General features: G+C 36.5%; 3 protein-coding genes across 3 annotated transcripts in view; 1 reads left to right on the plus strand and 2 right to left on the minus strand.

Annotated features, from left to right (window-relative positions):
- The window catches only part of xrn2 (5'-3' exoribonuclease 2), a 25,949-nt gene extending 20,430 nt beyond the window's left edge, over window positions 1-5,519 (plus strand). Inside the window, exons 29-31 of the mRNA XM_042746098.1 lie at window positions 2,048-2,090; window positions 5,068-5,206; window positions 5,289-5,519. Coding sequence (XP_042602032.1) covers window positions 2,048-2,090; window positions 5,068-5,206; window positions 5,289-5,345 — 239 coding nt within the window. The 3' untranslated portion in view covers window positions 5,346-5,519. The remainder of the gene's footprint in view (window positions 1-2,047; window positions 2,091-5,067; window positions 5,207-5,288) is intronic.
- Window positions 5,520-6,603: 1,084 nt separating this feature from the next.
- On the minus strand, window positions 6,604-8,803 carry nkx2.4b (NK2 homeobox 4b). The gene is made up of 2 exons (XM_019117254.2): window positions 8,323-8,803; window positions 6,604-7,350 (listed from the first exon to the last, which is right to left on the minus strand). Exons 1-2 carry the CDS (start codon window positions 8,663-8,665, stop codon window positions 6,770-6,772), a joined length of 924 nt encoding a protein of 307 aa, XP_018972799.1. The 5' UTR covers window positions 8,666-8,803; the 3' UTR covers window positions 6,604-6,769.
- A 9,667-nt stretch (window positions 8,804-18,470) lies between these two features.
- Window positions 18,471-20,495, minus strand: nkx2.2b (NK2 homeobox 2b). Its single transcript, XM_019117659.2, has 2 exons — window positions 19,881-20,495; window positions 18,471-19,380 (listed from the first exon to the last, which is right to left on the minus strand). Exons 1-2 carry the CDS (start codon window positions 20,068-20,070, stop codon window positions 18,863-18,865), a joined length of 708 nt encoding a protein of 235 aa, XP_018973204.1. The 5' UTR covers window positions 20,071-20,495; the 3' UTR covers window positions 18,471-18,862.
- Between the last annotated feature and the right edge of the window lie 1,702 nt (window positions 20,496-22,197).

Below are 22,197 nucleotides of genomic sequence, written 5' to 3' on the forward strand. Positions count from 1 at the left end.
ACTGTTTTAAACTATTTTAACTTGAAAACTGTGCTTGATCTGTGCATATTTCTCTCCTTATTAAGATGAGACTACTTTTTCAATGGAAACAACATCTTGATGTTTTTGTTTTGAAAAAACATGCAGCTTTCGCAAGTGGATCCATTGTTGAGCAAGTGTTGAAATGCTACATTTCTCCAAATCTGATGAAGAAACAAACTCATCTACATCTTGGATAACCTGGGGTTGAACTCTGCCTTTAATGAAATTTAATGCGCATTTAGGAAATGCAAATACAAACTGTACAAAAGTCACGTTTAAAATTTGAGTGCAGTGTACTTCCATAGACTTCAGTGAGTTTATTTGTCTGATTTCTTCATGAGCACAGAGAGCCGTGAACTGAATGCAACCTCTTCCTACAATGCTTTTTTTTTTTTTTTTTTGTTTGTTTTTTTTTTTTTTTTTTATTAAGCCTGTCAATTAAATCAGGTGTATGTAACAATCTCCATTTTAAAATATTATTTAAAGTTTAAATTAAGAATTTTTGTTCTTAAGATTTTTGTCCTGTTTTCTTGCTCAAAAAATGACTTTTAGAACTTGCTAGAAAAAAAATAGCTTTTAAAGCCCTGTGCACAAAGAATTCCTTTATAAGTGCATTACTGTAAATGCAGTTGTTTATTATTATTATTTTCTGTGTTAAAGCTCTGTTTGCATTGACCCTGGGACGTTCTTTTTAAAGCCATAAAATCCCTTTGGCTTCCACACAGGGAAATTATTTTGGTTTCTTTCCGTTGTTACTCCACCTTCAAGCCTACATTTGTAAATGACAGCTTTTTCTTTTGGGCTGAAGTTCTTGTCTTTGTCCCTCTCTCTCTCACACACACACACACACTCATACTCATCTCTGCTCCTGCCCTATAAAATACACAGCTCGGAGCCCCGCAGCTGGTGATCACCTTGGCAACGGCGGATCAGGAAAGAAGCCGCTTGCTACTTTTTTTTTTAAAAGTCTGTCTTTGTGAAGGACCTGCAGCGCTGGAACTAGAGCACTTGAGCTCACCGCAGCGCCGGCTGATGAATGCTTATTTCATTTAGCACGGGAAGAAATGCAAATGTGCCACTTTTGACGTCCCCCTTCCCCCTTCCAAACACTAAATCCTGTTCATATTACTGAACAACACAATTCACTTCATCTCTCAAACAGTTTTTGCTGAAATTGGAAGCTGATACAAATTAGGTTAATGAATTCTATCTCATTTATTTAGCGTTAAGACCTTTTACCCCGCTGTAGCCTGGTGTGTGCCGGTAGTTGTTGTTTTGCTGCTTAATGTCAAAGAATGATTACAAAATTGATTTTATAGAAAACATCCCATTCAGCAGTGCTTAATGTAGCATTTGAAATATTATCTTGTTTAGACAGTTGTAGCAGCTCTTCAGAAAATCGTTGTAGTTTTAGATTCAAGGTTCTGCCTTAAAGCAAACAAATAAATTGGATTTATATATATATATATATATATATATATATATACACAGACATACACACACACACACATAAACACACTCATTCTGAGTGGTGCTTGCCTATCCAAAACTTGCTGCTAAAATGCTAGGGTTTTATGGTGGTTGCCAGCGTCTTCCTAATGTGTTTTCAGTTCCTCTAGGTGGTTGCCAATGTGTTTTTAATGGTCTTTAGAACTTTTTGTATTCTAGGGTGTTGACGGTGTTTCAAAGATGGTTTTTCTTATTTCTAGGACATGTTTTTGTTTGTTTTTAGTTGCTAGGGTGTTCTAGGTGGTTGCTTGGTGGTTTCTTAATGTCCTGGGTGAGTCCATCTTCAGTGTAAATAGCTGGGAAGAAAATGTCTTTGGAGCTACAATTTTTGTGTGTTGATTTTATTTTATTTGTTTATTTTATCCTCAACCCAATTTTGTGTTGCTTAAATATCTGAGAGGAATCTTTGGTCTGACCTTTTAGAAAAGTAAAGTCACACCTCTCTTCAAGACACAATTGGAGGAATCTTTTAGTAAATTTCACTAATAAAATGAATTGCCTGTTTTCATCTTCACAGATTCCAGACCACCTCCAATGAACGCCGCCGGACCGTATCCCAGGTAAGACGTTTTCTCTGTACTCATGGTTGCCCATGTTTGGTCCCGAAGGTTACGGTGCACTGGTGACGTTACATTTTCAGCTGGTCTGGATTTTGTCTCTATAAGCATACTAGTGCTGAAATAAGTATTCAGCATTATCGACAACATTGACTATAAAAAAAATGTTGACAAACGTTGTTGAATAGTCATTTGATCTCATGTGACTTAATGTAAGGTCCTGCAGTAACACTTTTTGACCATTGGGGCGCTGTGGCGCAAAACTGTAATTGAGCCCTCCCACATGCAGTCCAATAGAAGACATGCAAAACTGAACCAGTAGAGTGTGGGAAAGTTTTAAAAAAAACTACAAACAGAAAATGCTGTCGCGTGTAAACGTCCTGATATACTTAAGGCAAAGTTTATTTTTGTTCCTTGGTTAGGGGTAAAACTTTGATATACGCAAACAGCGCTTTACTGTTAGCGAACATCCTGACGCTGCTGGCAGCAGCATTTAGATAGAAATAAATGCTGCACACTTTCCTCTAAAAAAAACTAAATAAACACACAACAAACATGACAGTGGTGAGAAAACAGCAGTTAGGAAAGCATCAGATCATAGCCATCGGCTCTCCGGTAAACTTATGTTTATTTATTAAACTTTATGCAATAGACTGCTTTACAACAAGCAGCTTTACAGTATCAAACATGAAAAACGGCGCCAGTGTCACTTTCTATTAGAATTTTAATTTGATTGTCTGATATACAGCAGTTCTACATGTATATGAACATGCATAGAATATGTATAACTCAATATCTTACCGAACTGCAAAAGCAAAAGTCTTTGATTTAGTTGTACCCAATCTTAGGCTATAATAAGTCTTAAATGCCTAAAATGGTGCAAAAAAAAAAGTTTTATTACAATATATATTATAATCTCAAGAGGTCTTAAATTTGGAGATGGAAAGGCAAGAATCACAATATAGTTTGATTAAACTACGGGAAAAAAAATATGAGAACTGCATGTTTCACAGTGAAAACTTGGTGCATTTAATGAAGGGAGCTGACTGTCTTCAGAAAAAAATATTTTTTACGTTCATTTAATGCTGGATAAAGTAGCATTTGTATACAGCTGTTACCAGGGAGCATTTATTTATTTATTTATTAAGGTTACCATAGATGTCCACTATATGGAGAAAATACCTGAAATGTGTCTTTACTACTGAAGAAAGACAGACATGAACATATTGGAGGACAAGGGGGTGAGTCCATTGTCTGCAAATTTTTGTTCTGGAAGTGAACTCCTCCCTTAAATTTGATTGTAATAATCCTGCAGATGCACTAGAATAATCTACTGCTTCGTCTGTGAAATACTCTGAAATGACGGAACAGACTCCAGTTGCCTTTCCTCTCCTGGTGTTCGCGGTCTTTCTGTGCAGGATACGAGTTATTGATGTTCTTCCTGGGGGGGCCGGACTGAATTAGTTTCTCTGCGTGCTAAACAAATGTTCTCTTAAAGAGGTTTGCAGGGCTTAATGAGGCAGCACTAATGCGGTTGTGCTTCACCGTCTCTTGTGCGCAGGGGCCACTGGGGGCCGCACAGAGCCGCCATTGAATCTGGCTCCAGACCACTTCAGGGACTAATCGGCTTCTTTTGGTTCAACTTTTTAGGCCCGGCAGCCCATTGTGGCCCTGTGTCACCTTAGGTCAGTAGTTATTAGAGCAGAGTTTCTTTAACCCTTCGGGACGGAGCCGAATGAAGCGCACAAGGAACCTGGAGGAGGGATTATGGATTCCTCCAGAAGATTGTGAGCTGCGTCAGTAATGAGGGATGCTGATGTCCAGCTCTCTTCTTTAGAGAACGATAGATGTTTGGGTAGGTGAGCACAGGTTACAGCCGTGTTATTTGGAGCATTCGGGAGACTTTAGACTAGTTTTGATGGTGATGAGTGAAGTGGGAATCAAAGAATCAGCTGGCCTTTGCATTTCAAAGCCACTTCAGCTGAAATCTCATTATTTGTACTGCTGGGTTTGAGATTTTTGTGGTTTCAAATGAAAGATTAGGGTTTCCGTGGTCTTGGAAAACCAGAAAATATCAGGGAATGGTAAAAATGTGATCGATCAAGCCTCAAATAAGTCATGGAGGTTAATATTGTGAAAAAAAAATATATATATATATAGCTAGCTAAATATACATTGTTAGGGTTGGTGAGATTTTTAAAAGAAGGCTCTTCTCAACAAGGGTGCATTTGTTAAAAAAAACTGAAATTACATTAAAAAAAAAGTGTATTTCTATATTTGAAGATGTAATTTCTGTGATGCGCAGCTGAATTTTCAGCATCATTACTCCAGTCTTCAGTGTCACATGATCTTCAGAAATCATTTTGATATGCTGATTTGCTGCTCAAGAAACATTTCTGATTGTTATGAGTGTTGAAATCTGCTGTGCTGCTTCATATTTTTGTGGAAACCATTATACTTTTTTTTTTTTTTTCACTATTCTTTGAATATAAAGTTAAAAAATATATATTTGAAATTGAAAAATCTTTAGTAACATTGTCTTTACTGTCAGTTTTGATAAATTTATTGCATCCTTGCTAAATAGAACTTTTTTTTTTAACTAGAGTAAAAATGTAAAAAAAAAAAAAAAAAATGGATGGATTTAGAAGCTGTTAGATTTTGTTTGGTTTATTTTATTTTTTTTATTTAAACATTACACAGTACTCTCAAGTGACTGGAAATTAATCAGCAACTCTTGGAATGTCCGGCAAACAATGTGGAAATTTATTTAAAGAACGTTTTTTTTTTTTTTTTTTTTCTAGATGTGGTCTAGAAATATTTCAGTAGATGGGAATTGTGCTAGGATTTTTTTTTTTTTCTTTTCTTTTTTTTTTCTTCCCTACAGGAGCTTCCTAAACGTTTTTTTTCCCCTCTCTCTCTCTCCTGTGAGTGTTTAAAGTGACCATTGTGTTTGCTGAAGCGAGTGCTCTGATCTCCTTAGGTTCCAGCAAGGATCTCACGGTTGGGATCGGGCCGTACAGTCCCAGAGCACCGCGTACCAGCAGAACCAGCAGAGAGGACGAGGAGGATGGAGACCCCCTCAAAACCAGCAGGACAGCCGCAGAGGAGGACAGCAGCAGGTCTGACCACAGCCTCATCATTTCAATGAAAACACGCAGGTGTAAAATCTCATGCTCACAGAAAGCTCTGCTCATCTTTCAGGGGTTTGGAAAGGGTTATGGGTTGCCTCCACCATCACGACGCAACAACTGGAACTGAACTCTCAGCCTTATGTGAAAGAAGGCTTCTTATTTTCTATTCCAAGCAAACATTGTCTTTTTGGGCTATTAATTTGTAAAGATTTTTTTTCTTGTTTTACTGACAAAATGTTCTTATGTACTGATTTTTAAGAATATCCCTGTAAAACTTACGAAATACACATAAGAGACAAGACTGCTGAGTTTTGCTTTTTTCTTTGTTTGTGTGTTTTATTAGGTATTCAATAGGTACCCAATATTTAATGCAGATCTATTTATTAACTCCTAATTCATAGCTGTGGTGAGCAGAATTTTTGTATAGTCTATTTTAATCTTTAAATTAATATTCATAGCTTATTCCTTGGCAATAGATGCAGATGGACATTTTGAGAGTTGGTTAAAACGAGTCTTGAATTAATTAATGGATTAAACGGTAATAATACAGAGTGGACTAAAATGTATGAAAATCACCAACATGAGTATATTTATTTTAAAATAAAGCTTTTCGTTAAACTCATGTAAAATAAGATTGAGGGATGCAAAAATAAAGGTCAGTATACACAAATTATTTAAATATGTAATTTGTGAATCAAACTGTTTCATATTAAATGTTTCATAAAGAAATTTCATGAACGGTAAAAAAAAAAAATAATCTTGCTTTTAACATCAATTGTGGCTTTTCTGTCGGAATTGAGATGAAAATGAAAAAAAAAGATAAAAACAAAGATTTTGCGCGGTTAAATGTGGTGAAATTTCACTCAGAAATGCTAGAAAGTTTCACCATTAGTTGCAAAGAAACATTAAGTAAAACAATTAAACGTTACATTCTGAAGTAGAAAGACTGAAATAGTTTCATTTAAAACTTATGGGGGAAAAAAACATTTACTTTTTTTTTTTTTTTTTTTTGTCCGAGTTATGATTAATATAAATAATGCTATTTTATTTTTTATATATATCTACTTTTAGACCTTTTAATGCATCATAATCGCTGCTCTGTTTGCTCACTAAAAAATTGAGGAACAAAGAAGATTTAACACTGAATTCAATTGTTTCTTTCATATTTGCAGCACTCATATTTATTATGATTCCTTTTAAACTTACAAAAGACTTCAAGAAAGCATTCTTTGTCCAGTGTTAGATATGTACACAAAACATTTCATCTACAGCTTGTATTTTACAAAGCAACAAAACTGATGTCGGATTAATGGCATCACGCTAGACTAGTCTTCATCTCTCTCACACACACACACACACACACACACACATTCTTCCTCATCCGCACCAAAGCTTTTCATTCAATAACGCTTTAAAGTTACAATCCATACTATTCACGTGAGGGTCCGCAGACCGCTGCATCAGACGAATGCGGTTTAAAAAAGGTCTTTGAGGAAATGCAATTGTCGTTATCATCATCTGTGTTGGTAAAAATGCTCGCCGGCGGAAATATCACCACGTTCTGCCGTACAGCAGGTTGGAGCTCACCATGCCGCTCGTGTACTCGATGAGCGCGGCGTCAGTCTGAGAGAGGCTGTTCATCAGAGGAGGACTGGGCGACATCTCCTCCAGATCCTCGGCCGAAGCTAAAGTCTCGCTGCCCAGCACGCTCTGCACCTGCTGATGGACCGCCGTCGGCGTGCTGGAGCCGTTCTGACACGGTTTACCGTCTTTAACCAGCACCGGCACTGCAACGCGCCGCGGCGACTGCTGCGCACACAGGCTTCCGCTGTCCTGCGGCTGCGACGCTTTATCCTTCGCCTGGCGTTTCATTTTATACCGGTGATTCTGGAACCAGATCTTGACCTGTGTCGGGGTCAGGTGAATCATGCTGGCCAAATGTTCCCTCTCCGGCGCAGACAGATACTTCTGCTGCTTGAAGCGGCGCTCCAGCTCGTACACCTGCGCCTGAGAGAAGAGCACGCGCCGTTTCCTCCGCGGCGCCGCGTGTAAAGTCACCATAGATTTACTTGCATCCATGCCCGGTAATGTTCCCATGTTCATGCCCGCCGAGGGACCCATAAACCTGGAGACTTGAGAGAACAAGCAAATTAAATTTAACATCGATGCGTAGTTTCAAAACCTTATGCAGTGTTTGAAACAAAACACACACACAAAAAAAATAAAGCTTTTTACAAGAAAATTATACTTAAAACTTGTGTGTTACTTGCCGTTTATTTGTGTAATTTACTAGCACTTCCTGAGTAAAGTGTTTCTGAAATGTAGGCTATTTTCGTTGTATTTGGTATAAAACTAAATTTAATTTAATATAAAATAAAAATAAATTATTACATTTTATAGCCTATAGCTGATTATATATTGTTGACAGTTTTTTTTTTGTTTTTTTTTATACAGTAAAAGTGTACAAAAGTACAAAACGTATACAGACTAGGCATATTATAAATGAAAGCGAATGAAGATGAGAATTAAACAAAAATGATTTAAAATCCAAAGCCGAAAAGAGAAAATAAATAAATGAAATTCTTTCAACACTAAAAATGGTGCAGGATTTACTTTGAAACAATTTTCACTTAGAAATTGCAATACATTTCTCAAATAGTGGAAAAAAACGGAAAGTAACATTGAATTAAACATAAAAGATAGTGAGGGAGAAAGGCCGAAATAAACGATTAAGTACGTCCTTGTCAAACGTATAGCCTACTGAAATACTCCGTTTTATTTACTAATACTTTTTACGTTATCTATCTATCTATCTATCGGCCTATTAATTTATACTAATATTTCATATTAAATGCGCAGGTTTCTGACGTGTAGGCTGTGGACTTGCATTATTTATGTTATTTATTCTAAAGAAAGATTCCATAAGCCTCTATAATATGACAGCTTGACAGTGTGTAAACAAATGGCTACTTGATTTCTTTAAAAGCGAGAGCATTACAGAAATATTTGCGGTTCTAAATGGCAAAAGCCTTAATAACATGCCATTTTTTAGATGGATATTGATCCGCTGAGGCATGCAGGATGATTCTGTTGAGCGGACTCACTTGTTGGGTATCTGGGCTCCGGGTTCGAGCCGTACCAAGCCGTGGCCGTCGCGCCGTTCCTCATGCTCTCCTGATAGGACGGCAGGTCTCCCATGGTGCCGATAGTCCCGTTGCAGTATCCTCCCATGGCGCTGTGCGAGAACTGCGAGTGCGGCATGTGGTAAGTGTTATGGCTCATGCTGTGCTGCTGCAGGTTCGCCTGAGACACCTGAGTCTGTCTGTACAGAGGAGACGCCAGGCTCGCGCTGCTCTCCATGGCTGCAAACTTCTTGAAGGTCTCCTCGATCGGGCTCAAAATATCGCTCACTGAGAAAGGCGTTGAGTGTTTGGGGCTCAAGGACATGGTTCAGCCCGCGAGCGAGTTTGCCGAAGCTACCACAAGCCCGTGGATGCTGCCGCCAGACGCCAAGTGTCCGCCGTGCGTAACCGCGTTTTCCGAGTGTGAGTCCTGGAGAAAGAGACGAGTCCTGGACGCTCTTATTTCTGCCTTATTCCCGTCGGACTGCTGGTTTACGACAAACACGGGGGGCGGAGCGACGAGCCAAACGAGCCATTGACGTCCTAGTAATTGAAGAAAATACTCACAGAGCAAAAGATACGCAAAGAATGCCATCAGAACGGCTCCGCTCACAAATTTATATCATTTTGAGCTTCCAAGTGGCGTCAGCTTTTTTACATCAATCTTTCTAAGCTTTCACATTATGATAAGTGGCGATTTCTCCTCCAAACATCGGAGGTTTCTTTTTATACGAACTTGAGAGCTCGGTTTGACATGCAATGCGTCAGAATCGGACGCGTGAGGTTGTACAATTTCACTTGTGATGATAGTTCATGCTAAAATCACAAGGATGACATATTTATTTGGTTTGAAATGACCAAACCAGAACTATAATTCAGTGCGTTCTTATTCAACCTAGAAAAAAACTCTAAACTAAATAAAGCCTAGTTTCAATTTATACACAAATATAAAATAATTTTAAACGTTATAAAACGTATCTCAAAACACAAATGTGGTTTAGTAAAGTATTCACGCGTATTTGTTTTTTTATTATAAGATCATGATGCATGATGCCAATTGAAAGTTTTTTGCTAGAATTGTGGGATTTTTCAGTATGCAAATTGAGGTCCCTTTAACCGTGTAGAATATAAAGTCGGAGGGCATGGCCTACAACCACAAAACAGACGTGTGTTTCCAGCTCCACAGTCCGGAGAGCAACCTGCAACTAAAAAAGCAAAGGAAAAAGTTCTAAATAGTGAATTCCTACATTCATTGCCTTGGATTTCTCAGGAGTCAAAGGCAGAGGTTCGATATGAAAGCTCCCAAATACAGCAGGTAATCAATCAATATGTGCTCGTTTATAGCTGTGTAGTGAAATAAGAATTGGTCTGGACGAAAACACAACGCAAAACGTGTTTTACTGGAAGCTTCCCAGCAGCGGAGCAGAATTATGTTTATTCGAATTCCCTTCGTGATCATTTCAATACATCTGATCATCTGTTTTTTGTTTGATAAGGTGTTAACATCGGCACGTTTTGTGATTTAAATTAGTCCACGTGGAAGAGGATTGAGCGTTTTTTTTGTTTTTTGTAAACGACGAATATTTCCGATGTTTATTTGGCCGTGTAATCTACACGCGCACAATTAAAGAAATAAGATTCAGAAAAGGTAATATTTTATTTATTCAATCACAACAGTGGTAATGCAAAATAAAGCATGTTTAAAACGCCACCACAAATACAAGTCCTGAAACAGTTGCATGATTTCCATATAATGTCACGAAACATTTGGAAAGGTCAGAGGCGCGGGGCGCGCAGCTTGTGCAATGATGTAAATAAATAACACGGGTTATCTTCCTTTTTAAACACACTCAGACCTGAAAGGACTTCATTTTAGTTGCGTTAAACGTCAGAAATGAACTTGATTTGTGCATTTTAGCAGACCTTCCAAAACAACAAAGGGCGATTTTTTTTTTTTTTTTTTTTTTTTTTTTTTTGCGTAAAATACGAAGAGAAACTCGCATGAATTTATTGCCTACTTTAGTTTTATTTGTTATTGATGTATATTAGCTTTAATATTTTAAAAGATGTAAACCATGACTTTTGCTATCTCAAAAGCACCTTTAGCCTATTGAAAGGTTTATTTTCTAGGCGTAATTAAATCATAAATCAGTTGTGAAATATTTGTAGCTGAGAGGTCCAAATCGGAAAACAGAAAACAACGACTTTTCTTTGTTTAATCGCCTTTATTTTATCCTCCAGAGGCTTGTGCGCGGAGAATCTCCAGGTGTGCATGTGGCACCGTGGCGCTCTTGAGGACGCATTCCAGCCTGTGATGAGGTGAAAGGTCCAACGCAAGTGACAGAGCACTTAAACAGCCTTTCTTCTGCTGCCTCCCGCAATTAATGTTACTGAAGTACTGAAATGATGCTAATGGTTAGACAGAAAGCCCCAGTTTGCCATTGCATTTGAATAGAATTGCGTTTATTAAAATGTGTAAGTTAAGGAGAATCCCCTGCAGTGATTTCGAATGAGGTAAGGTCTGAATGGATGTTAATAAAATCATTAGCCTTTGGAACTGTTTTAATGCCTCTACATGTTTCTTTATGAGCTCCGTTAATAAAGACTCTGAGTTGTAGGCCTGCAGCTCAGTGCATAGAATCGATTTTATACTGTCTTAATACATGCTAAAAAGACAAAATATGGTATATTATTTCCAAACGACTATTCATTTATGTTAACATGTTTGTTATTTAAAAAAAAATTATATTAAAGATGCAGTGCATGGCATAAATGCTTTCAAATAAAAATCTAACGAAATGAAAATGGTACACAATCTTTTAAAACGTATGTTTTCTACTATTTTACTTGAAGTGATGGGCGAACAAAATATGCCAATAGAGGACTTAATTTCACTGCATTGCAGTTTGGGAAAGAGGTGATTTAAAAGTTTTCGATCTTTAAAATGTATTCATTATTTATTTTTTTAGAAGGGTTTCGTTTTATTTTCTTTGTCGCTAACAAAACTACAGAGGTTGTTTGTTCCCATTAAATGTAGGTTATTTTCTGCGTGTCTTTACAAAAAGTAAAGCATAAGGAAGTTTAAAGACCGTAAAACTTTACAAAGTTAGCTAAACGTAGGATTTCCAGATTAGCTGCTGTAGTTTATACAGTTCCTTCTGAATGATGTTTCGCTGCAGAACTCCAAATGTATTCTTTGCTTGTGTGTGTGCACAGTGCACGTTTATTGCGTTTGTTATACATCTTAAACCATAAAACATGACTTATATATAGAATGATATAATATAGGCTTTAATATGTACAATTTATAGAAAGCTTTATAAATAAAATTTGTTTAATATAATCAACAATCATCTCCCGAGTAACGTTTTTAGAGATGTATCTCGATGTCGCCATGCAATATCATCTTTAAAAATTGGGCCGATTATTTTTTATTAAAAATGCACAATATCGACTGTAACGTGTCACGACTTCTGTTCATATATTTTAAAGACTATAGGCTATTTAGATTTTTTTTTTTTCAGGGCAGAGAAAATCGAATGTTTATGGCTAAATCATGCTTAAATCAAATAATACATAGGCTAATGTGTTATTTTTGATTACTTTTATAGCTTTCAATGTCCATTTTAATTTAAGCTTTGTCACGTAAATTAGAAATGAAGATTTCATGAAACCTTGCTGTGCAAGAAGCACATCGAAACACTAAACCGTAGGACACTATATCGAGATTTTCCAGGATTTTATAAAAAAAAAAAAAAAGAAAATTGTACTGATTTAAACATATTATTGCCTGGGTAAAGTATCTGTGATTGTGGTTATGAATTTATATGTGGCAAGTGTGATATGTGATAATTCCATTTTTAACCCTTTGATTTCATTTCTCCCATGTAGCCAATATTTACAATTAAAATAATTGTTTTATGTCAAAGTAAATTGCTCTATAAGGCTGTTGTGCAATTTATAGTCGTATGTAGGCGTATATAATAGCTATTAAGTTTTGTATCTGCACCAAAAATATGCCTTTTAATTTACATTATAAAACAAGGACACTAGCAACTTGGAGTTAAAGCTTTGATGCCAATCTTACACAATATTATCCAACCAACGTCTTTAAATATAAAATATTTGAAGAAGAAATTCCACAATATAAGCAATATCTTAATATAATGTATAATATATAAAATATACATTATATACATCTCTTACAAGTTAATCTAAGTAAACATTTTTCCCAGTCCAAATATATCCGAGACAAAATGTATGGGTTTTTAGGCCATGTTCTCTGTTGAATTCACATCTGACCTCTAATCTCCTCCCCCTCTTCAGCTGAGCTTTCCATCGGTTCTTTCTCACATACCTACCCACCTTCTCTCCCTCTCTTTGTCCTTCCTCTTCCCCCTCACCTAAAGCAGTAAATCTCTCAGGCTCTCTCTCTCTCTTTCTCTCTCTGGGGTTTAAATGAGATGAGCAGGAGGCCAGGCAGCTGAGCTCCTGCAGCATTTGAAGAGGCGACCCACTTTCCCCACTTTAAAGACTCGGTTCAGACCACCTGGCATTCCCACAGCTGACCACATCACCCCATCAAACCAGTCCCTGGATAGAGTTTACTATTATTATTATTATTATTTTTATTATTATTATTATTATTATTATTACAGTTTTTCTCAGTCGCTTTGGTGAATTTCTCGAACCATTCTTATGTGCATTTCTCAAAACAATACGTACAAATAGATTACTTGCAAAAGCCTGTAACTTACTCAAAATCTTTAGCTCATCTCTCAAAAGTAACATATCAGTGCCATCAGAATGAAAAGTCCTTGAGTCATTGTTCACAAACAAGATAGTCAAAATGCTAGTCATGTTGTCAATATAACACATGCACTCTGTTAGTATTATCTGATGTAAACTATGGCAACAGTTTGGATGACAGTTAATGTATTGAAATGCAGAAGGCTGCACTTCTTATGTATGCAAAAGTACAAATTTACTGTACACATTACTGTTTGTGGGATATTGATTGAAAGAGGCTTATAGGATTCACAGTTACACTTGAGCTATTTCCAAAAACTGGTTTATCATTGGTTGATATACATTCTTTTCATTAGAGAAAGTCAAGATTCACCTTCACAATTCATGGCAAATTTACAAAAAGTCTATAGAAATGTTTAGAAAATATGTTTGACAGTTTATGACAACTAGATTAACCATTCTGCTTTTATTGGGTTAGGGTTAGGGAAAGACTATTGGACAGAGAGCTATATAATACATTTTGAGCACCATGACATTAGCAAATGATAATGTAGGAAACCGCAGACAAATGTACATAACCAATTGCATGAATGTACCAAAGCAATCGCAACTTGTTCAAAAGAAGCAGAAATGTTATTCTTATTATTATTGATTATTATTGCTTTATTATTATATGCTTATGCTTATTATTATTATTATTATTTAAGTTTGCTGTTCAGGTTGTGTTTTGTTTGGTTTAATGTAGAAATTATGATTAGCTTTATATATATATATATATATATATATTATATATATATATATATATATATATATATATATATATATATATATATAAAGAGTAAAAATCTATTGTATGTCCTTATTTGGATTAGCTAAATATACAGTATTTGTGTTTTGGCAATATTGTATGTTTATAAATTATAAAGTAGGCTACATGGAGATTAGATAGACAGACAGACAGACAGACAGACAGATAGATAGATAACCAATGTTTATTTCACTTCATTATGTTAATTGCAAAGCATTTGTGCCTCATATATTTTTGCTGGAAATTGTTGTTTTATACCTATTTATGCGTCTGTCGACACTCAGCTGCAATGAAGGACGTCGGGACGAACTGACATTTGCTTCTTCCTTGATATTTGCTGAAGTAAGCATATGTTTTGTGAAGATGTTTGTCTACAGAAGAGCCCTTGAGAAAGCTCAGAGCACAACCAAATGACATCTGACCTTACATGGAGACGTTCAGGTCCAGCAAACACAAGCACACAAAAAGAAGTTCTGGATCAGCAGAAACACAACATCTCTCCCTGTGCCATCACTTCAAAACACAAGAAGCACCACCCAAAAACATCTCATGTCAGATCTGAGTTTAAAGTTGTTGTTGTGTTTTTTTTTTTTTTTTTTTTTTTTTTTTTTTGATTCCCCAAACAACCATTTAGGTTTTTTTTTTTTTTTTTTTTTTTTTTTTTTTTTTTTTTTTTTTTTTTTAGTGTGAAGAATATTTTAATAAACAAAAATCTGTGCGATAAAAAAAAAAGTTCTATGGATTCAATAGATAGCCTACTGAACCATGTGATTGAACAGCAACTTAAGAATGCAAGCGAGTTTTCTACAAACATGAACAGATTTTTGGAAGTAGTAAAATGATTCAAAGTGATTTCAAAGTGATTTCAAAGTTATTTTAAAGCGTACATTTACACGTTCCTTCTAATTTTTTATCATTTACAGTCTGTGCTATGAACACAAAACTGATGGTCTACTTTTTTGGAATGTCGCCACCTCCAGGCCAAAGAAAATGGAAAGTTTAGAATGTTCAGCCTTCCATTTACTTTCAATGCAGTTTTATAATTTTGAGGGGTTTTTGTTTGTTTGTTTGTTTGTTTGTTTGTTTGTTTGTTTAAATATATACAAAGTGCATCTATTTTGGAACAGAAATTTAAATAGTATTTCGCCTAAAAAATGTCATTTGTTTTGTGAAGTTCAGGGGCATGTTTTTTTGTTTTTTTTTTGTGCCACATCAACATGAATTACCACATCAGATTAGTTGGGTGCAGTTCAATAATCAAAGAAAATGTTATATTCATGCATCCAAAAAAATCTTGATCACCTCACCTTTGTGGCTTTTTATTCAATATTTTATTTCCATTCTTTTATGAAACAAAAACATCTGAAAACTTGTCAGTGAACAGGTGAACACACAAAAAAAGGAGTAAAACAGAAACTTTAATTCCCCTCCACCAAAAATAAAGCAAGTTCATCCCTTTTTATTTGACCTGAAGTATTTTCAGGGTGTCCTGGTTCACAATCATTATCATTGTTGCCATCCACCTCTTCACAATCCTGCATTTGGTGATCTTCCTCCCTCAAGAGGAAACTGTGTAGAACACATGCGGCTGTGATAACCACTGGTACTTTTTTAAGGTATTCCATGGGCAAGTACTTCAGTTGTCTCCATTTCCCCTTTAGAAGGCCAAATGCCCTTTCAATCCCAACTCTGGTTGAGCTGTGAAGTGTGTTAAAATTTTTTGCCTTCGGGATAAGTGTCCAATATCTCTGTATGGTGTAATGAGAGATGTGCTGAGTGGGTATGCGGAGTCTCCAAGCAGGTGGAAGTCACTTCTCATTACATCCTGGAGATGGCCATATAATGGGCAGTTTGGAAACACCCTAGCATCGTGCACAGAACATCCAGGAACATCCTCTGTGATGTACACACTGCTTGGAGTTGAATACTTGCATGTCCTCTCCTGTTTATGTAACTGTTTCTATGGAGTGTGAGTGCTGGGATGGGAATGTGTGTGCCATCGATTGCTCCAATGACTTCGGGGAAGCCTGCCTGAAAGCCATTTGCCAGGTTTGCAAACTCATCCTCTCTGGACCATCGAAAGTATTTATTTCTCAGTGTACAAAGGACCTTGCAAATGTCTGAAGGAATATAATGAAGAGTTCCTTTTGACATATCAAACCGGTCTGCAACACCCCTGAAGCTCTCTTGGTTTGCCAACAACCAAATAGAGCACAGCAATTTTTTGGGGTGTCCAAGGTTACGTTTACCAGGAAAGGACCTACTTTCTCACAGAGAGCCTGTAGAAAAGTCATTTATAGTAGAAGTTTCTACATCCCTATGATGCTGTAAATAAGCTGACACAAATCTTGCTGTTGTATACACACTGATGCACATATACAGTGGGAATTTGCAAGTAAATGTAACATCAAAATAAATTCACAAGGGCGAGTATATTGTCTCCACGTTTATTTACATTATTTCCTTTCCTTAGGAAGGTGTGCTAGACACTGATTAATGTAACATAAAAATACTATACATATTTATATATTTTGCTGCTATTGGATTGTGGAGTGACACTTTCATAAACTTTTCTATACTCCTCTGATTATATAATGGTAAATATTACAATAACATAGCACAGCAACAGTAATCAGCAATAATGATAAGCCTAATACTCACAATAAAAATAATAAGGTCATATGGATCATAACACAGTCTCGGAGGTAAGAAGTGGATTATCCTTCATCTGAAATGTTTGTGAGGCAAATGTTGGATCACAATAATTAGGAACCACAGTTTCCATAAACCCTTTCACTTGATTGGGATGTTCTCTTTTATTCTGGAGGGCAAGGGCAGTGACTGTAACATTGAGCGGATTTCATCAGGCTCCGATAATTCTTCAAAAAGAACACAAAGAATGACCTTCTCAGCTGCCATAGTTTCAACTTTTGCTTCAACAGTTTGTTCAACCCACCACTGTTTCCGTTTAAATAAACGTTTGTACCATTTTGTTGGGGCTGAACGCAGCCCAGGTGTCACCTTGACATCATATCCTCCCCATAACTGTAAAACACTGAGCTCTTTAAAATAAAAACAATGAGGAATCCAATAGACAGTTGTTTGTGAGGGCAAGGTGAAAATGATCAAGATTAAAAACATGGTTTTCATGAAAAGATCAACTGAGGTCAGTTTTGAGATATCATGAACTTTAAAATCTGAGTAGGCCTACTTGAAGGTTTAAATTACAAAATAAAGGTTAATATCATTTCACCACATAAACTTGAAGGCATCTTGAAGTAAACTATTACTTAGCCTATTCCTTTAGGCTGTAAACAGTTAAAGATAGCCTACATTAAATGTCATCAAATTGATTATCTTTATTTAAACTGGACATGGTCATTTCGTAATTTAATCCAGAAAAGAAACTTATTCGTGGATTTATCTTTTAATATATGCTGGGTTGTAGCTTTTGGCTGTAAAATCATCTTTTGAAAGTTTTGCATGATCGAACGCATTTTGCGATTACAAATTTATGTGAGAAGTAGGCGTAGCCTATCTGCAGTTTATTTTTCTGTTAGCCAGAGATGAACAAAAACTAATTAGGGCTGGTTTGAATTATAGTCATTATAAAAGGTAATGCTGCCACCAAGTGGTCATTGATGAGAGTGCAGTGCGCGTGCGTGGCACATTTATCAGCTCGCCAGTTCGTAGATTACAGGCTATAGTGACTTTAAGTGACCTCAGTTTCTTAGGTTATCTCTTTTCTTTTCTTTTCTTTTCTTTTCTTTTCTTTTCTTTTCTTTTTCTTGCTTGTGGCACAACCTGATCTCAGCAAAAATTCACCCAGTGCCAACGAAAGTGTTTAACAAAAATACCCCCAATTTAAACAAAACTGACCCATAGTAAATTACACGTTTTTTTATCTTTAGCATATCTAGTATTTTCTGCTCTATCCCATGATTTGTTTAATACACATATATCTGTATAGGGGGATTGTTTGTGAAACATCTTAAATCCCGTTCTGAAAACACAGAACTTCCAGAAAACATCCGAAACAACTCCAGTTCACTTTTATGCGGTTAGAAAAAATGGCTCTGAAAGATAAGCAAGAAGGCCTATCTTAATAAAGAAAAAGTATTTTTAATACTAACAATATGGTGACGGGAAGATAATGTTAAATCTGAATAACTACGGCGCATTGTTCTAGTATTTTGTTTTTTCTACAGTTATAAAATAAGAAAGTCTTTTTAAAAAATGTGCATGATTTTTCTCGCAAACCACCTGTTGCCGAAAAAGAGCGGATTATGGATGCGCGCGGTTATTCACAGACGTTTGTTTCTGTGGATTGTGAACATACGATATTTTTTATTCAATAACCCTAAATCACCCCTTACAGAATACCTGTTTGCATTGTTACACTTTCAGATAAACACCATTTACTATTTTTAATAATGTTTTTTCCCTCACAGTGTCAAAGATTTCAGGTTTTACTATCCTTGTGGGGACATTTGGTCCCCACAGTGTAGCATAAACAAATATATACACACACACGTCTTTTAATATAAAAATAAAATTAAATAAATTGCTCCATTTTCAGAAAAAAAAAATGTTTATTATAGGTTAGTCAGAATAATTAATTTCAGTATAGAAATAAAACAAAAAACAACACATGAAAATGCTCTGAAACGAACGTTGTCAAATTGTCAGTAACCTACTTGTAATCTTGCTACATTTAACGAAAAGTGACACATTTGATCGTTTACTCATCAATACACTGTAAAGCAAAAATATATCTACAAACAACACTTTTATGAGATGGTGATGTCCCAGGGTGTAAGTATTACAGTTTTATCGAAAATAAAATTAACCAACATTGGAAAAAACATATAAAAGACATTTTAAAAAATATATGTCCACATTGTAGAAATGTAGCCTAATTGGTGAAGCGAAAGTTCCGCTGCATAAAAACTCTGCAGTAGCTCTTCACCAGCACCAAGGCTGCATGTGGCCCAGATGACTGACAGATGTCAGATGTGTCATGACGCTGGAGCAGATGTTGTGACTGTGTTGAATTTGAGGGAACTGCTTCATATTAAAGGCCGCTGCTGGAACAGTAGCAGTGATGTCCTGAGGACTGAGAACATGGCACGGTCTTCCGTCCCTCACCAGAACGGGAATAGAAACCCGGCGCGGCGACAGCAGATACGGGTCCATTCCTTTCTCAGCTCGGGCTCGTTTCACTTTGTACCGATGGTTCTGGAACCAAATCTTCACTTGCGTTGGAGTCAATTGTAAGCTCTTAGCTAGATGTTCTCTCTCAGGCGCGGATAAGTATCTCTGTTGCCGGAAGCGTCTCTCCAGTTCAAACGTTTGAGTCTTTGAAAACAGGATCCTCCTTTTGCGCTTTTTCCCCGAGTCCTCTGAACTCTCTCTGTCCCGATCAACAGACTCATCCGTGGACAGTTCTGGAGTTAAACCCTCTGGAGATGCGGATGGCAATGCTGAAAATATTTAATTATATTATTATTATTATTATTATTAATTTATTAATTTAAAGTAATAACCTATATGAGTCATCAGAAATAAATTACCAATATATATAGATCATCATACACTCTTAAAACTAAGGTTCCGAAATAGAGTTTTCGTAGCGATGCAGTACAAGAACCAATATTTTCCCTTAACTATTCTTAAAAGAACCGTTTTTCTTAGTGTGAGGAATATTTAAATATCCAAAGAATATTTTCCCACTATAAAGAACCTTTATGTTCTATAGTTTCTTTATGGAACCAACGCTAGTGTAACCTTTGCGTAAATGCGTAAAAACCACGATCATGATGAATGCATTTCTTAGAATTGAATACAATTTTTTGCAATTTTTATTGTTTTATTTGGTTTGAATATTTTTAAAAAGTTTTTTTATTTTTATTTTAAAGATATTAAAAATAACAAAATACCAGTTTTAAGTGTTTATTTAAATCATTAAAACGCGTAAACTTACATGGATATTTGTGGCCACATGGAGATCCGAGCCAAAGCGCATCTCCGGAGGGCGCGCGCTGCTGAGTTCCAGAAAACCCTTCATCCGCCTCATCCTCAGTGTCTTCAGTCACCGATCCTTCATCGTTCGTGTCCGGGAGGTCTAAAATATCGCGGACAGAGAATCCTGACTTTGAATCCTTTAGGGACATTTCCCAAGCCAATACACCGAGAGAGTGAAATATCTCCAAAAGCGTTCTTGTAACTTATAAATGAGGATCCGCCGGATTGGACAGCGCGCACACACACACGGATCACAGATGCTCCTCGGAAGCTACAGTGCTTGACCGAACCAATCCATTAGTCTGGTCCATTTAAGGTCGTAGATGAGTGCTGGACCTGCAGAAAAGCGTCCGAAACGATCGAGGGCGGATCTCTGGAGTCAAGTGCTCGAGCGCTTTCTGCGGGTGTGAAACAGTGAGTTGAGCTTCTATCAGCGGAACATCAGAAATGCATGAGTGGGATGAGGTGACACTACTAAAACACGAAAGAGGGGGGAGAGAAAGCACCCAAACTCATTTACATATAAGAAGCATCCGTGGCGCAAATGGAAACCCTCTGTTATAATTATCTTTAAAAACGCACGCATTTTACATTTACACTGCGTGATTGGTCGGAAACGTTGTATGTTGGGGGTGATGAGCTGTCAGCGTCGAAATGGGGTTGTTTAAAATGGCAAGTGGCCAAATTATGGAAACCTTTTGGTTTTGGGTCAATATTTTGCTTAGAGCTTAAGTCAAGTGCTAAATTCATCAAGCAAACCGACCCATATTTGACGACAAAAGCAGAATCCTGTTACTGACCTCCTTCAGAATTCATGCTATATTGTTTGATGTAGGTTGTTGATTATTGTTGTGATTATTAGATTTTTTTTGTTAATGATGCATTCAGATGCTTGAAATCGACGGCTAAATCGACATACTTCACTGCATACTTGTTTTAGAATGATCACAACCCAATGCATTTATTTTATTTATTTATTTTTTTAAACCGAAGTGCATAATAATAACAACGTTTTGCAAATTAATTCCGAGTTTTATGATTATTATAGTCTATTATCTTATTTTATAGTTTATAAGTTATGCAGGGAGTAATTTAGGGTAAACTCGGGTTAATTGGGACATTTATGCGAGTCATCTTAACAGCCCAAAGTGTGTCAATTTACCTGAATTCACACACTATTTTATAAGCGGTTTATCTGCAATTTATTTTCATATTTTTGTTATATTCAACTTGTTTTTACATTATTTTTTATTTCGTGTTTTTCTTTCATTAGCACTATTTTTAGGTGCATACAGACTACCTATGTGCATGCATAATAAAAAATATTGAGTAGGCTTTGAGTGCATCTGTCTACAAGAGTTTATGGTTATCATTTTGGTCAGATAACCGTGTTTTGTGCTATTTTATCTCTTTATTTATTCAGTTATATCATCTGAAATGATTTGTGTGTCTCTGGTTCTCTTTCTGACAGTATCTGTGATGTGAATGTTCAGTGGGCTCTGCGTGCGTCATGGGTGGTCGGACTGTGCAAACACATCTACAAACCAACAGCTAAGCTCTGGACAATAGACCAATGAAAGGCTCCCTCTGGAAGTTTTTGTGCTAGATCAGGTTTTGCATTTATTTGGGGCGCAGAAATAATGGTTGATTGACGCCCTCGCACAATACACCCAAACTGGTCAAATAAAAGTGAGCGCGCTCCTTGTTGTCATGGCATTCAACTGGCTTCAGTGAACGATGCCTTCATTCATGTTTGGAGCTTTGACTGTCTAATAAAAACCAAATTAGACATTCATAGCGAAATATTTGAGAGTTTTCTGCAGTACTTTAGATGAATTGAACTGATTGATCGAGCTTATGCACCTTAGTTTTAGAGTGAAAAAGCATTCTTTGTGGATCATTTTTGGCAATGTTCACTCAGAAACTGAGCTGCATAAGCTCAGATCAGTGAGACCTATCACTTCAAAAACAATACTAAACAAGTTGACAAAAAGATTGCATGTAATATTTAGTAGACAGCATGTAATGTAAAATGGCTGGGAAGAAAATCCCCCCCAAAAGGGGCCAAAACCCCTTTTTAATGGGATAATATTGGCTAGCATTTTCTGGAAAAAGAAAATCCATTCCGGGTCAAAATCACAGGAACATTTTGTGTGCATGCGTGTTATATGTAACATTGTCTTGGGTAAGAGCGCCATCTAGTGACTGAATATAATGATAGCAGAGCTTCACAAGATTGGGAATTATTCACTGTTGGTTACACAGAAGGTTTTCTA

Source organism: Cyprinus carpio, chromosome B20 (assembly GCF_018340385.1).
Source record: "Cyprinus carpio isolate SPL01 chromosome B20, ASM1834038v1, whole genome shotgun sequence".
Classification (NCBI taxonomy): Eukaryota; Metazoa; Chordata; class Actinopteri; order Cypriniformes; family Cyprinidae; genus Cyprinus; species Cyprinus carpio.

Excerpts from the sequence above, each read along its gene's own strand:
- nkx2.2b (XM_019117659.2), bottom strand. The coding sequence starts at position 20,070 with ATGTCCCTAAAGGATTCAAAGTCAGGATTCTCTGTCCGCGATATTTTA. Across the intron at positions 19,381-19,880 it reads ATGTGGCCACAAATATCCAT|CATTGCCATCCGCATCTCCA; the intron begins GTAAGTTTACGC and ends AAATATTTTCAG.
- nkx2.4b (XM_019117254.2), bottom strand. The coding sequence starts at position 8,665 with ATGTCCTTGAGCCCCAAACACTCAACGCCTTTCTCAGTGAGCGATATT. Across the intron at positions 7,351-8,322 it reads GGAGCCCAGATACCCAACAA|TCTCCAGGTTTATGGGTCCC; the intron begins GTGAGTCCGCTC and ends TGTTCTCTCAAG.